This window comes from Cebus imitator, unplaced genomic scaffold, assembly GCF_001604975.1.
Source record: "Cebus imitator isolate Cc_AM_T3 unplaced genomic scaffold, Cebus_imitator-1.0 Scaffold15, whole genome shotgun sequence".
Classification (NCBI taxonomy): domain Eukaryota; kingdom Metazoa; phylum Chordata; class Mammalia; order Primates; family Cebidae; genus Cebus; species Cebus imitator.
In genome coordinates, this window is record NW_016107330.1 from 231,067 (window position 1) to 246,733 (window position 15,667).

The 15,667-nt window shown below is 48.9% G+C and overlaps 1 protein-coding gene across 4 annotated transcripts in view; it reads right to left on the minus strand.

The window, feature by feature from the left end:
- SLC2A5 (solute carrier family 2 member 5) overlaps positions 1-13,579 on the minus strand; it is a 36,997-nt gene extending 23,418 nt beyond the window's left edge. For 2 of the 4 annotated variants that reach the window (XM_037729502.1, XM_037729499.1), the window contains exon 1: positions 13,237-13,579. Coding sequence is in view for 3 of the 4 variants with exons in the window: in XM_037729499.1 (XP_037585427.1) it covers positions 13,237-13,269 (33 nt within the window). In the remaining variant the exon portion in view is untranslated. The remainder of the gene's footprint in view (positions 1-13,236) is intronic. The other 2 variants (XM_017503430.2, XM_017503411.2) reach the window with 2 other exon arrangements.
- Positions 13,580-15,667: the final 2,088 nt, after the last annotated feature.

The window sequence follows — 15,667 nt, forward strand, 5'->3', positions numbered from 1 at the left end:
CTCAAGCAATCCTCCTCCTCGGCCTCCCAAAATGCTGGGGTTGTAGGTATGAGCCACGGTGCTCAGCCTAAAGAGGATGTCTTCAGAGAGGTAAGTGAGGAGTCCAGACAGGGAGAGAAACAATGATCATTTCTGCCTTGTCGGGTCCCCAGACAGGATGAAGTGAATTTCGGCAGGGCAGCACCTGCAAGGAGCCCTAGTGAAAAGCAAAAACACACCACACACACACGCACACACAAAATACATACACATGTACTACACACACACACACGTGCACACACTACACACACGCACACACTACACACATGCACACCCACACAATACACTACACACATGCACACTACACACACGTGAACATACTACACACACACCTGCATGTACACACATACTACATATCCCACACCCTTGCACACCCCCATGACACACACACACCCACACATACACACCCACATCCCACCCCCCACACACATATACACACATACACACACCACAAATGCATACACACACACCACATCCCCACAATTCCCCCCACATGTACACACACACCCCACAGACATATACACCCACACCTCACCCCCACACACATACACACACTCCCCACATATACACACCCCACACTGCCACATGCCCCCACTGCACACACACACACCCCATACACATACACACCCACACCCCAATGCCCCCCACATGTACACACACAACACACCCACATGCCCCCCACTGCACACACATACACACAGTGTACACATACACACCCACATCCCCACCCCCCACATGCATATACCACACACACACCACACACACATACACACACACACTAACCCCCAGATACACCCCCAACCCCTACATACCCCCACCGCCACACACATACACATGCATACACACACCACACACACATCATACACATGCCACACACATGTATGCCCACACCCCCCACATCACACACACATACACCCCGACACATACCACACACCCTACACACATACCCACATACACACCACACACACAGACCCCACCCCTCACACATACATGTGCACACATACACACACCCATCACATACACATACCACACACATACATCTACCCCACCACACACCCACATACCTTGCACCCACACACCACACACACACCCCCCACACCCACACACCACACAACCACACACCATACACAAACCCCCCCCACACACCCACACACCACACATACACACATACAGCCCACACACACCACACATACACAACCCGCACACACATACCACATACCACCCACCCCCACCCACCACGTATGCACACATGATAACCTTGGCTCACCTCTCATCTGACTTGCTGTGGGTATTCATTCACTCATCCATTCATCCATTCAATCATTCAGCATACAGTGTGAAGCAGCCATTGCTCTAAGTGCTGGGGATACAGTGGCGAACAAACACAAACCTCTCCCCTATAGCTGTTCTACTGCTTTATTTTGTTACAGACACAGACAGAGGGGTGGGAGTAGAGGGGAGAAAGGGAAGAAAATTCTGATTAAAAACATTATCTTCTGAGGCCAGGTGCAGTGACTCATGCCTGTAATCCCAGCACTCTGGGAGGCTGAGGTGGGCAGGTCAAGGGTTAGGAGTTCAAGACCAGCCTCACCAACATGGTGAAATCCATTTCTACACATATACACACACATGCCCACACTACACACACACTACACTATTTTAGTCTCTACTAAAAATACAAAAATTAGCCAGGTGTAGTAGCAAGTACCTGTAATCCCAGCTACTTGGGAGGTTGAGGCAGGAGAATTGCTTGAAGCTGGAAGGTGGAGGATGCAGTGAGCCGAGATTTTGCCACTACACTCCAGTCTGGGCAACAGAGTGAGACCCTGTCTCAAAAAAAAAATTCTCTTCTGGGCATGATGGCTCATGCCTGTAATCTCAGCACTTTGGGAGGCTGAGGTGTGTGCACTTCTTGAGCCCAGGAGTTCTCTGCCAGCCTGGGCAACCTCGTCTGTACTAAAAATTCAAAAATTAGCTGGGTGTGATGTGCACTTGTAATCCCAACTACAAAGGCGGCTGAGGTGGAAGGATCACTTGAGCATGGGAGGCGGAGATTGCAGTGAGTTGAGATCGCACCACTGCACCCCAGCCTGGGTGACAAAGTGAGACCCTGTCTCAAAAAAAAAAAACCTCTTCTGTCTGGGTGTGATGGCTTGTAATCCCAGCACTTTGAGAAGCTAAGGTAGGAGGATCGCTTTAGCCCAGGAGTTTGAAACCAAAAGGAAAAAAAAGAGGGACCCCTTTTCCAAAAAAAAAAAAAAAAAAAAAAAAATTAAAAATTAGCTGGGTGTGGTGGTGCATGACTGTGGTCCCAACTCCTCAGGAGGCTGAGGTGGGAGGATCACTTGAACCCAGGAATTCAAGGCTGCAATGAGCTATGGTCACACCACTGCACTCCAGCCTGGGCAACAAAGCAAGACCCTATCTCTAAAAAAAAAATTTCTTTTCTAATTCTCTTCTCAGTAAGACAAAATTGCAACCAGCTTCATTCACACAGCCAAGCGCAGCTCCTGACCACTCCCTCAGTCTGATGATAAAGGCCTGGGGTTTGAAGTCCTTTAAGGTCAGGGGTGGGGTTCTGGCCAGCAGCACAGTCAACAAGCACAGCCTAGCTGGTGGAGCTGGCTTGTTCCCAGGGTTCATGCCCCAGAGTCGGGGGTTGTGCCAAGCACCATGGATAGCCAGCTCCCTGACTGTTTTGATGGAATCCCAGCAAAAATGATCAGAGAGACTATGGAGGAGACAGCAGAGCGACTGAACAGGCTACAGAGTCTCTGAGCATAGAGCACTCAATTCACCCTCCATTCTTTGACTTCCTCCCTGAATTCAAGCCAAAGGCACATTCTGTGGGCCCCGTAGGAATCATGGCTCACTATCCTGGGAGTAGCAAGGTTATTCTGGGTGGGTCCTCACTAACACTCCTGGTCCAACTGCCTTCAATATGTATGGCCAGCCAACTGGGCTCCAGGAAGCACAGTACCCTCCAGTGAACAAGACAGCTGCCCCCCGCAGACTGGCCTCTGATTAAGACACAGATTAAGAAACTACATGATAATGTAATAAACGGCAACTGTAGGAAGCACTATGAAGAAAAACACAGGAGTGATTAAAAAGAGAGGTCTGGGGAGCAACATTTCAGCTGAGGGGAGGAGGAGGAGGAAAAGGATGATCCAGAAAAAGGGAACAGAATATGCGAAGGCCTGAGGCAGGTGGAGTTCAGGACCTTTGAGTATCTGGAATTTGGCCAGTGTGGGGAAAGGAGGGCAAGCCGGGGTCAGGGCCACAGAACAGACTGCGCATTCACTCCGTACTCACTCTGTCTGCCCTCTTCATGTGCTCTGTAGCCCTGGCATGGAGTGGAAGGATTTGAACTTTTAGAAAATTACTCCAGGCCAGGCACAGTAGCTCACGCCTATAATCCCAGCACTTTGGGAGGCTGAGGTTGGAGGACCACTTGAGGTCAGGAGTTTGAGACCAGCCTGGGCAACATGGTGAAATTCTGTCTCTACTAAAAATATGAAAATGAGCCAGGCATGGTGGCACGCACCTGTAGCCTCAGCTACCAGGGAGGCTCAGGCAGGAGAATCACTTGAACCCAGGAGGTAGAGATTGCAGTGAGTTGAGATCATGCCACTGCACTCCAGTCTGGGAAACAGAGCAAGACTCCATCTCAAAAAATAAATAAATAACAAATTAAAAAATTACTTCAGCTGCTACATGCAGCACAGAAGGGAGACCAAGGATTGGGTTACTGCGGAGGCCAGCAGACAGCAGATGGGCACCTGGGTAACAGGACGGGCCACAGTAGGGGTTAAAAGTGCCAGCTTTGAGGACTATTGAGGATGTGAATTAAAAGGACTTGATATCCCATCAGGAGAATGCAAATAAAAATCAGCATGAAATACCACTTCTCACCCACTAGGATGTGCACACTTTAGACAGATAATAATAAGAGTTGACAAGGATGTGGAGAAAATTGGAATCCTCTTACATTGCTGGTAGAGACGTAAGATGGTGTAGGCACTTTGGAAATGTCTGGCAATTCCTCCCAAAGTTAATCACAGAATTACCATATAAGCCAGAAATTCCACTCCTAGGTATATACTCAGGAGAAATGAAAATATTTGTCCACAAAAAAAGTTGAACACAAATCTTCCTAGCAGCACTATAACACCAAAGTAGAAACCTCAGTGGTCACTGACTGATGAATAGACAAATAAAATGTAGTCTACCCATAAATTGGAATATTACTTGGCCATAAAAAGACATGAAGTGCCAGCCCATGAATGGTGGCTCATGTCTGTAATCCCAGCACTTTGGGAGGCTGAGGCAGGAGGATCGCTTGAACCTAGGAGTTCGAGACCAGCCTGGGCAACATGGTGGGATCCTGTCCCTATTAAATAAAAAATAAATTAACAAAAAAAGAAATGAAGTACTGATACATACTACAAAGTAGGCAAAACTTGAAGACATTAAGAAAGTGAGGCCAGTCACAAAGAGCATCTATTGTCTTATTCTATTTAATGTGAAATGTCCAGAATAGGCAAATTTGCAGAGACAGAATGATTAACGGTTGTCCAGGGCTTGGGGAAGGAGATGGGAGAGTGGGAATACCTGCTAATGAGTACGGAACCTCTTTCAGGGATGATGAAAATGTTCTAGAATTGACTGTGCTGATGGCTGCACCGCTCTGTAAACATGCCTTGAATTGTATACTTTCTTTTTAAATTTTTCCAGCTTTATTGAGGTATAATTAACAAATAAAACTTATATATATTTAAGGTGTACAAGGCAGTGTTCTGATGTACATATACAAGAAGAAACGATTACCACAATCAAGCAAATTAATATATACATCACCTCATATAGTTACCTGTGTGTTTGTACGTGGTGGGGACATTTAAGATCTACTTTTGTGGCTGGGTGCTGTGGCTCACACCCATAATCCTAGCACTTTGGAAGGCTGAGGCGGGCGGATCATAAGGTCAAGAGATAGAGACCATGCTGGCCAACATGGTGAAACCTTGTCTCTACTAAAAATGCAAAAATTAGCTGGGTGTGCTGGCATGCACCTGTAGTTCCAGCTACGGGGGAAGCTGAGGCAGGAGAATTGCTTGAACCCAGGAGGCGGAGATTGCAGTGAGCCGAGATCACGCCACTGTACTCCAGCCGACAGAATGAGACTCCGTCTCAAAAAAAACCAAAATCTACTTTTTAAAGCAAATTTCAAGTATGCAATGCAGTATTACTAACTATAGTCATCAAGTCATAATTAGACCCCCAGAATAGATTCACCCTGCAGAACAGAGACATTACACTCTTTCACCAGCATCACCCCCTTACCACCTGCCCCCAGCAACCACCACTCCATTCTGCTTCTGTGAGTTCAACTTTTTCAGATTCCACATGTGAGGTCACTCGGTGCGTGTCTTCCCGGGCCTGGCTTGTTTCACTTTGGTGATGAATTGTATACTTTTATATATTAACATCTACTGTGTGTGTGTAGAGACAGAGTCTCGCTTTGTTGCCTAGGCTGGTCTCAATCCTCCTGCCTCAGCTTCCCAAAGTGCCGGTATTATAGGTGTGAGCTGCCACGCCCATCCTGTGTGCTTTATTTATTTAATTTTTTTTTGTTTTTGAGATGGAGTCTCGCTCTGTCACCCAGGCTGGAGTGCAGTGGTGCAATCTCAACTCACTGAAGCCTCCACCTCCTGGGTTCAAGCTATTCTCCTGCCTCAGCCTCCCAGGTAGCTGGGATTACAGGTGCATGCTACCGTATCTGGCTAATTTTTGTATTTTTAGTAGAGATGGGGTTTTACCATGCTAACCAAGCTGGTCTCAAACTCTTGACCTCAAGTGATCCACCCGCCTTGGCTTCCCAGAGTGCTGGGATTACCGGTGTAAGCTACCACGCCAGGCTATTATTTACATTTTTTATAGAGACCGGATCTCATTATGTTGCCGAAACTAGTCTTGAACTCTTGGTCTCAAGCGATCCTCTCGCCTCAGCCTCCCAAAGCGCTGGGATTATAAGTGTGAGCCACAGTGTCAGCCTGGGCCTGTGTACTTTAGAGGGGTGAAACTGTATGGAATTGGGTTATATTCTCAATAAAGATGCAGTACTATATTTTAAAAGGCACATAATAGAGAGAAGGCTTAAGTCCTCTTTATTTCTTTCTTTCTTTGCTTTCCAGGAGGGGGAACAAAAATGAATTTGGTACTGGGCTGGATTAGGGCATGAGGAAGAGGGAGGGGCTGAAGAGGATGTTCGGGTCTCCAGCCAGCTTGTTAAAATGCGAAGCCCCAGTTACCCCCCAGCAGTGACCAGGAGGGTCTCGCCTTAGAGGCTAAGGAGGTTGCCATGACTCTGAGCTGTGCTTCAGGGAGAAACCGGAAATCACATTCCTCATGCTGTCAGTAAACCAGCTTCCTGCCTTTTATAATACAGCGAACATTTTGAGACTTTAGTAATACAACCACCCCCAGAAAGAAAAGAAACTTTTTGAGGGATATACACCCCTTTAAATGACCAGTCCAGCAAAGCACTGAAATATGGCAGCAGTCACATCTTCCTGCCCCGTGAGCTAAGTCATCTGCCTGCTATGTGGACTCTACACTGAGCGTCGCCACCACGTAGCAGTACATTAGCCTAACAATGCCACGTGCCAGACACCAGAGTGCACACTCTATGTCAGCAATGGACAGCCCATCACTAATCAATGTAATTTCTCTAAACCAGTGAGAATTCCTAACACACAATGTTTGTAATCACTCCTCTCCTAATTTGTCCTTGTTTCTTTAAAAACTTGAATCTTAAGCCTTTCGCGGTAGCTCACGCCTGTAATTCCAGCACTTTGGGAGGCCCAAGCGGGCAGATCACGAGGTCAAGAGATCGAGACCATCCTGGCTAACACAGTAAAACCCCGTCTCTACTAAAAATACAAAAAATTATCTGGGCGTGGTGGCACACGCCTGTAGTCCCAGCTACTTGGGAGGCTGAGGTATCGAGAATCGCTTGAATCCGGGAGGTGGAGGTTGTAGTGAGCAGAGATCATGCCACTGAACTCCAGCCTTGGCAACAGAGCAAGTCTCCATCTCAAAACAAAGCAAAACAAAAAACAACCAAAACCTTGAACCTCTCCTATGCTCTCCAAAGTACATTCTAGTGTTTCCCAGGGCTACAGTCCTCAAACTTGGCCCCAATATACTTTCTATATTAATTTTGCTTCAGCTCCTTTTTTTAGGTCAACATTCCTCAAGGCTGACCTTCTGACAGGGTGTGATTCAAGGTCACTGGGAAGGAAGCCCAAACCATCTCCCTTAGAAATCTATCTTGATGTTTCTACTGTCAGAGAGAAACTATTTCAGTTCAAAACTTTTTCTTGTTAGGAGCCTCCAGTCAGAATGCAAATACCCCTGGACGAGTTAGCTCTCATGAATGATCAATACTTGAAGCCATGTCGCTTTATCATACAGTTGAACTCAGTTTCACAAACAGGTAGTGGGAGGGGCAGTGATTGCTGACCATCATCACGCTGCTGTGGGGGTTTGGAGCACAGCTTCTGTAGCCCAGGAGTGTGGGATCGAAGCCTGGCTCTGCTGGGCTGTGTGGCCCTGGGCGACTTTCTGAACTTCTCAGTGTCTCAGTTCCTTCCCCTTTAGAATGGGGATAATCTGCGCAGTGTGGTGACCCACCCCAATAATCTTAGCACTTTGGGAGGCTGAGGCAGGAGGATGGCTTGAGCCCAGGAGTTTGAGACAAGCCTGGGCAACATAGTGATACCTTGTCTTTAAAAAAAAAAAAAAAAAAATTAAAAAACAAGGCAGGAGGCCAGACACGGTGGCTCACGCCTGTAATCCCAGCATTTTGGGAGGCTGAGGCAGGCAGATCATGGGGTCAGGAAGACCAGCCTGACCAACATGGTAAAACCCCACCTCTAATAAAATACAAAAATTAGCTAGGTGTGATGGCATGTGCCTGTAATCTCAGCTACTCAGGAGGCTTAGGCAGGAGAATTGCTTGAACCCAGGAGGTGGAGGTTGCAGTGAGTCGAGATGGCACCACTACACTCCTGCCTGGGTGACAGAGCCAGACCCTGCCTAAAAAAAAAAAAAAAAAAATGGAGGATAATGATACCACCACAGGAATAAATGAGTTCACAGGTGTAGAACACTTAGGACCATGCTTGGTCTGTAGTAGGTGTTACAAATGGGCTAATTAATTAATCCATTAATTACAAATGAATATCAGTGAGGACCCAGAGAGCACAGAGGGGTGTCATTTGCTCTAGGACACTCAACTAGTTGGTGGTGGACCCACTCCACAAAAATGTGTTTTTATTTTCCAAAGCACTTTGGCATCTTTTTATTTAGGTGGGGAACTTTATTCAACAATCTTTTTTGTTTGCTAGTTTTTTGAGACAGAGTCTCATTCTGTCACCCAGGCTGGAGTGCAGTGGCACGATCTCCACTCACTGCAACCTTCTCCTCCCAGGCTCAGGCGACCCTCCCACCTCAGCCTCCAGAGCAGCTGGGACTACAGGTACGTGTCACCGTGCCCAGCTAATTTTGTATATTTTGTAGAGACCAAGTTTTGCCGTGTTGCCTAGGCTAGTCCCAAAATCGTGGGCTCAAGCACCCTGCTTGCCTCGGCCTCCCAGTGATAGGATTATAGGTGATAGCCACTATACCTGGCCCTCCATCCTTATGTAGTTGTAAAATACCTTGTTGTATCTTTTTTTTCCTAATCTATTTTATTTGTTTTTCTTTCAGGCCAAGAGTCTTTTTTTCCTGATAGAAAGTCATTGGTGCACATCTGAGAGATGTCAGTCTTTTCCCTCTACATATGAGAAAAGCCGGGCTGAGTGCAGCAGCTCCGGCCTACAATCCAGGGACTTTGGGAGGCCGAGGCAGAAGGCACACTCGAGCCCAGGAGCCCAAGACCAGCCTGGGCAGAATGAGATCCTGTCTCTTCAGAGTATTTAAAAATCAGCCAAGCGTGGTGGTACACGCCTGCGGCCCCTGCTACTCAGGAGGCTGAGGTGGGAGGATTGCTGGAGCCCAGTACTTCAGGGCTGCAGTGAGCTCTGATCCCACCATTGCACTCCAGCCTGGCCAACAGAGTGAGACCATGTCTCAAAATTAAAGAAAAAAGAAAGAAAAAGAGGAGAAAAGGCTGGCAAGGCCACTGCCACACAGCCACTGAGGGGCGGGGAGCTGGCTCTGCACACTGCCAGACACCCTCCCCGCCAGGCCGCGCAGCCTCTGTAGCCTTCACCAGCCCCCGCATTTCTCCTTGGCTCCTACATCCCCTCCTGGCTGCGCTTAACAATTTCCTGGATTCTTACAGAACACTGGAATCGCTTCCTTTCGAGTGTTCCCGGAAGCCCAGCATGCCCTGGCTTTCGCCCCAAGTGGCCGGCTGCTCTCAGGAGGTTTCCCGAAAGCCCATCTCCACCTTCATCTCGCTGGCCCAGAGGAGGCTTCCTTCCCTGGAGGGCTGAGCAGGCAGCTGGGGTCGGCCCAGGCCTCCGGCATGTGGCCATCTGAATCATTTCCTTTCGCAATGTATTGCTCAGTTTCAGGGCTTGCCACATGGGGCTATTTCCATTCCTTTCTGCAGCTGCACATGGGGGACGTGGCAGACGTGCCTTTCTCTGGACAGCAGAGGACCTCCCTGACCCCCAAACACCTAAGTCCTCATCACCCCCATTTCTTTTCTACAAATGGAGGTGATGGCCGGGTGCGGTGGCCCACGCCTGTAATCTCAGCCCTTTGAGAGGCCAAGGTGGGCGGATCACCTGAGGTCGGGAGTTCGAGACCAGCCTGACCAACATGAAGAAACCTTATCTCTACTAAAAATACAAAAATTAGCCAGGTGTGGTAGTGCATGCCTGAAATCCCAGCTAATCAGGAGGCTAAGGTATCAACCTGGGAGGCAAAAGTTGTGGTGAACCGAGATCGCGCCATTGCACCCCAGCCTAGGCAACTTTGTCTTAAAATAAAATTAAATTAAATAAAGCAAAATAAAATTAAAATGGAGGTGATAACACTTGATTTGTCTAACATTTTCTTAGTTGTGAGACAAACCAGATAACTCAAGTGAAGGGGCTGAGTAGACTCCAAAGCAGTGACTGTCGGTTGAGGGCTGGGAGTTGATTCTATCCTCTTGAGGACATTGGTTGTCACTCCTGGGGGACGGTACTGCTGCATCTAGAGGTAGAGCCAGGGATGCTGCTAAATGTCCTGTAACGCACAGGACAGTTCCTACCACAAAGCGTTAGCCAGCACCAATTGGCAATCACGCGGAGGTGGCAGAAACCAGTTCTAAAGAATAATTTAAAAACAGTAACATTTACGATGGCTGTGCACAGTGGCTCACACCTGTAACCCCAGCACTTTGGGGCCAAGGTGGGTGGATCACTTGAGGCCAGGAGTTCTAGACCAGCCTGGCCAACATGGTGAAACCCTGTCTCTACTAAAAATACAAAAATTAGCCAGGTGTGGTAGTGCATGCCTGAAATCTCAGCTACTCAGGAGGCTGAGGTGGGAGGATTGCTTGAGCCCAGGAGGCGGAGGTAGCAGTGAGCTGAGATTGCACGACTGTACTCCAGCCTGGGTGACAGAGCGAGACGCTGTGCCAAAAAAAAAAAAAAAAAAAACAGGAAAGAAAAAAAGTAACATTTACAGGGGACTCACTCTGTGCCAGGTCCTTTACATGCATTGTCTCATTTAATTGCTTCAGCACCCTATGAGGCAGTATGGTTATTACTCCCATTTTACAGGTGAGAAAACTGAGGCACAGAAGAGTTAAAGAACTTGCCACAGCTAGAATAGGATGGAGCAGGAATGAATCCTGGGGGCTTCTACTGAGGAAGGAGACCTAGGCATCTGGGATCACCTCCCTCTTGACCTCCGCAAGGCATTTCAATAGAAGAAAAGGCTAGCCGACTGGCACCTCTTAAATCACCTTCCTATAAGACAGCAGGTGTGGTATGGGGGAGTCTCTCCAGAAGACACGGTTTTTACTTAAACAGGATCAAACCCCCACCCCAGTCCTCCATCCGGAGACCCAAGACCCTTTCACATGTAATTCCTAAAACTGTAAACCCAAGACCTTTCCATATGTGATTCCTAAAGCTGTAAACCCAAGACCCTTTCACTTGCAATTTCTAAGGCTGTAAACCTAAGATTCTTTCACGTGTAATATCTAGAGTGTAAGCCTATATAAAGGCAGAGCTTCTCTTTGTTAGGGGAGCTTGGCCATTTAGACAAAACATAAAGCCTCGCTCCCAGGCCGTAAAAATAAACACCTCCTCCTTCCCGGGTTCGGTGTTCGAGAGGTCTGTTTCTTGCGGCCGCTCCTGCTTCACTACTTCCCAGACCCATTTTTTTTTTTTTGAGATGGAGTTTTGATCTTGTCACTCAGGCTGGAGTGCAATGGTATGATCTTGGCTCAGTGCAACCTCCACCTCCCGAGTTCAAGCAATTCTCCTGCCTCAGCCTCCCGAGTAGCTGGGATTATAGGCATGCACCATACCTGGCTAATTTTTGTATTATTAGTAGAGATGGGGGTTTCACCATATTGGCCAGGCTGGCCTCGAACTCCTAGCCTCAGGTGAACCACCCATCTCAGCCTCCCAAAGTGCTAGGATTACAGGTGCCTGCCAACATGCCTGGCTAATTTTTGTATTTTTAGTAGAGAAGGGTTTCATTCCACCATGTTGGCCAGGCCGGTCTCAAACTCCTGATCTCAGGTCATCCACCCGCCTCAGCCTCCCAAAACCCACTCTTTTTTTTTTTTTGAGACAGAGTTTCGCTCTTGTTACCCAGGCTGGAGTGCAATGGCGCGATCTCGGCTCACCGCAACCTCCGCCTCCTGGGTTCAGGCAATTCTCCTGCCTCAGCCTGCTGAGTAGCTGGGACTACAGACACGCGCCACCATGCCCAGCTAATTTTTTGTAGTTTTAGTAGAGACAGGGTTTCACCATGTTGACCAGATGGTCTCGATCTCTTGACCTTGTGATCCACCCGCCTCGGCCTCCCAAAGTGCTGGGATTACAGGCTTGAGCCACCGCGCCCGGCCCTCCAAAACCCACTCTTAATCTATGTGCTACAGGCCAGGCACTACAGGCTCACGCCTGTAATCCCAGCACTTTGGGAGGCCAACGTGGGCAGATCATGAGGTCAGGAGTTCGAGACCAGCCTGACCACATGGTGAACCCTCGTTCTCTACTAAAAATACAAAAATTAGCTGAGGTTGGTGGAAAGCGCCTGTAATCCCAGCTACTCAGGAGGCTGAGGCAGGAAAACTGGTTGAACCCAGGAGGTGGAGGTTGAAGTGAGCTGAGAACGCACCACTACACTCTAGCCTGAGCCGCAGAGCCAGACTCCATCTCAAAAACAAACAAACAAAATCTACATGGTACAGAGCATGTTTCCTGTTTGCCTATGGCGAGGGTCTCACATCCACGCCTGAACAAATGCTATTTTGCAAAATTGTACGCTACCCTTCCTTCACTCCAAATATAAGCACATGCTATCGAGATGAATAAATACAACTTCTTTTAAAGTGTTAATCAGTCAATATTTCTTTTCTGGCATTATGCATTTTCCTCAGTCAAGGGAATCTAGAAAATAAACCGCAATTATGTTGTGGGAGTTCATAAAAACCTTTCGTCTCTAAAACAGGGGAGCCTCAGTATCTAAAAGGCAGGAAATCTACATGACAGATCTGAACTAAATTCAAATCTAGCAACACCTTTTCTGAGTTTATCTTGTTTTCATGCAGCTCAGCAATGCTACTTGCTGAAAAGGTTAATTAAATGCCCTGAAGCCAAAAGCAAAACAAAAGCAGAACAAAACATCTCGCCAAACATACAAGGATTTTGCAGCTAACATGTTTGGTACAAGTGGGGACAAATTAATCCTTTGGGTCTCTTCCATTCAGTTAGAGATCCCACTTTTAAAGGCTGTTCCAGTAGAATGATTTCCACAGAGCACTTGTCTCTAAACCTCTCTCCTCCGGGTAAAAGACCACTTGTTGGGCAAGATGTTCCCCCTATCCCCACCACAATCCCTCCCAACAGAGAGTTCCCTCTGCAATACCAGAAGCCCCCCAGCCACTCCCCAGGAAGGCTGAGCAGGCCCTGGCAGCCAAGCCTGCTCTTGGCCCCTTTCCCTGAACCACACACTCACCCCTTCCTTCATGCTCTGATCCTGTTGCTCCATGCTTGCTCTGGAAGGGCAGAGGGCTGCTTACCTCCTTTTAGCCAAAGTAATACGTGCACTAAATGGAGAGAGAAGACATTCTGGGTGCACTTTGGCCATGCCAAATAACAGCCAATAGCATTTTTACAGCCAGACTAAGTCAAAATAACCCTTTCAGGAACCTGGTCTTCCTTTCAGTTCTGCTTTTAAATGAAATGTCTGGGGATTGGGTAAACAAGTGGGTGCCTCAGGGGACTGCAGGCCCAGCATTGTCCTGATGGGACAGTCTGCGGTATTTCCCCATTGCTAAATTCTCCACCAGTCAGGCTCGTGGTGAGTGGCTGGAAGGGTTATTTTTGTCAGGAACGCGTGGAAAACAACAGCTGTCATTCACCCTACACGACACCAGGTAATACGGGGGCAAAAGATTGGACCACTGGATACCTCAGAGAGGCTCTCCCTGCCAGGAAAGTGCAGTCTAGTCTCTCTGGTGCAGTCAGTTTTGCGCAAGTCACCATGTAACACTGTTTGGGGAGAGTTTCCTATTTTCTGGGTTTTGTTTTTTTGAGATGGAGTTTCACTCTTGTCCCCGGCTGGAGCGCACTGGCATGATCTCCGCTCACATAACCTCTGCCTCCCGAGTTCAAGCGATTCTCCTGCTTCCACCTCCTGAGTAGGTGGGATTACAGGCGTGCTCCGCCACACCCGGCTAATTTTGTATTTTTAGTAGAGATGGGGTTTTGCCATGTTGGCCGGGCTGGTCTCGAACTCCTGACCTCAAGTGATCTGCCCACCTCAGTTTCCCAAAGTGCTGGGATTACAGGTGTGAGCCATCCCCCCCAGCCTCTTATTTTCCATTTTAAGGAGGTCAGAGTGACCTAGAGATGTTACTTTCTGTGTATTCATCACTACTGGGAAGGTGGTAAATACCTCGAATCCCTTTCCAGGCAGAGCAGGAAAAGTGAGTCACAGCTGCTGCTCTGGGTCTGGCCATCTCAAGGCCAGGCCACTGTCAGAACCCTGTGTTTGGCACTCATTCAGATGCCACAGGGCATGCCAGGGTAAGTGGCCAAAATCCAAAGTCTCGCAAGTCCTGCAGGTTTTCATCTTTACAGGACATACTCCCTGTTTTATTTGCTGTGGCGCAAATCCAGTTACTTTAGTGATTCATTTGGAATCTCATGCATTTTTAAACAAGCAGAGACTGGGAGCCCGTGCTGGGCACTGTTTCTGGCATTAGCAGCAAACCCCCAGAGTTGCTCAGGGTGGGAGACTGCGAGAAGCCTAGTCTGTGTGCGTGTGTTTCAGGGTGGTGGGGGGTGGGTAGGGGAATCCCTATTCGCAATGGAGAACTCAGCATTCCCTTTCACCAGCGTCACTGCCTTTTTCTTCCACATACCAGTGTCCTAGCACGCTGACTTGCGACTATGGCATAGAAAGACCAGAGGTTTCCAATTATTTCAAAGATCTTGAAAAATTTCCAAAGAAAATGTGCTTTAATTGAATTGCAAGGGGTAGAGGTAGGGGTAGGAAATTGATGGGGGAGTGAGGAGGCAGATAGATACAGGTGAGCAATCCAACAACAAAAAGCATCTGGCCGGTTATGCGGGGGCTCACGCCTGTAATCCCAGCACTTTGGGAGGCCGAGGCGGGTGGATCACCTGAGGTCAGGAGTTCGAGGCCAGCCTGGCCAACATGGTGAAACTCCGTCTCTACTAAAAATTAGCCGGGCATGGTGGCAGATGTCTGTAATCCCAGCTACTCGGCAGGCTGAGGCAGAAGAATCGCTTGAACCCGGGAGGCGGAGGTTGCAGTGAGCCGAGATCACGCCACTGCACTCCAGCCTGGGCGACAGAGCGAGTCTCCATCTCCGCCCCCACCCTCCCCCAAAAAAGAATCGTCCAAAGTTTGCAGTCATGAGTCACGTCAAGTGCATGACACCCGCCTCTAGGCCCAGATCTTCCACTTCTCCCTGCCTTGGGGCCAGGGGGTAATTTAAAAAGGAGGTCGCTGGTGAGGACGCGGACATTCCCAGCCCCCGCCTTGACGGCCTGGCCCGGGGAAGCCGGGACAGTGGGCCAGGCTCTCGGGCCCAGAGGGGGTCATCCCGGGGGCTGCGGGCCGCAGTACCTGGTTCCTGCCAGTCACAGGGCGTCGCAGGCACAGTCATGGCGTCACCAACGCTCGACCCAGACTTCCGCCCTGGAGCGAGCAGAGCGCTGGAGGAGGGCGCGGCAGGAGGCCGCCATGACGCGGGTTCCAGGCCGCTGGGTCAGTGCCTCTCCCGGTGGGCCTGCGGGCTCCAGGTGGGTCCTGTCCCTGCCCAGGACCCCTCTGCCTCAGTCCGGGTCCCTCCCAGCCTCAGCGTCGGTTCCCCTGAGCCTCAGCCCGGATCCCCCTGAGCCTCAGCCCGGATCCC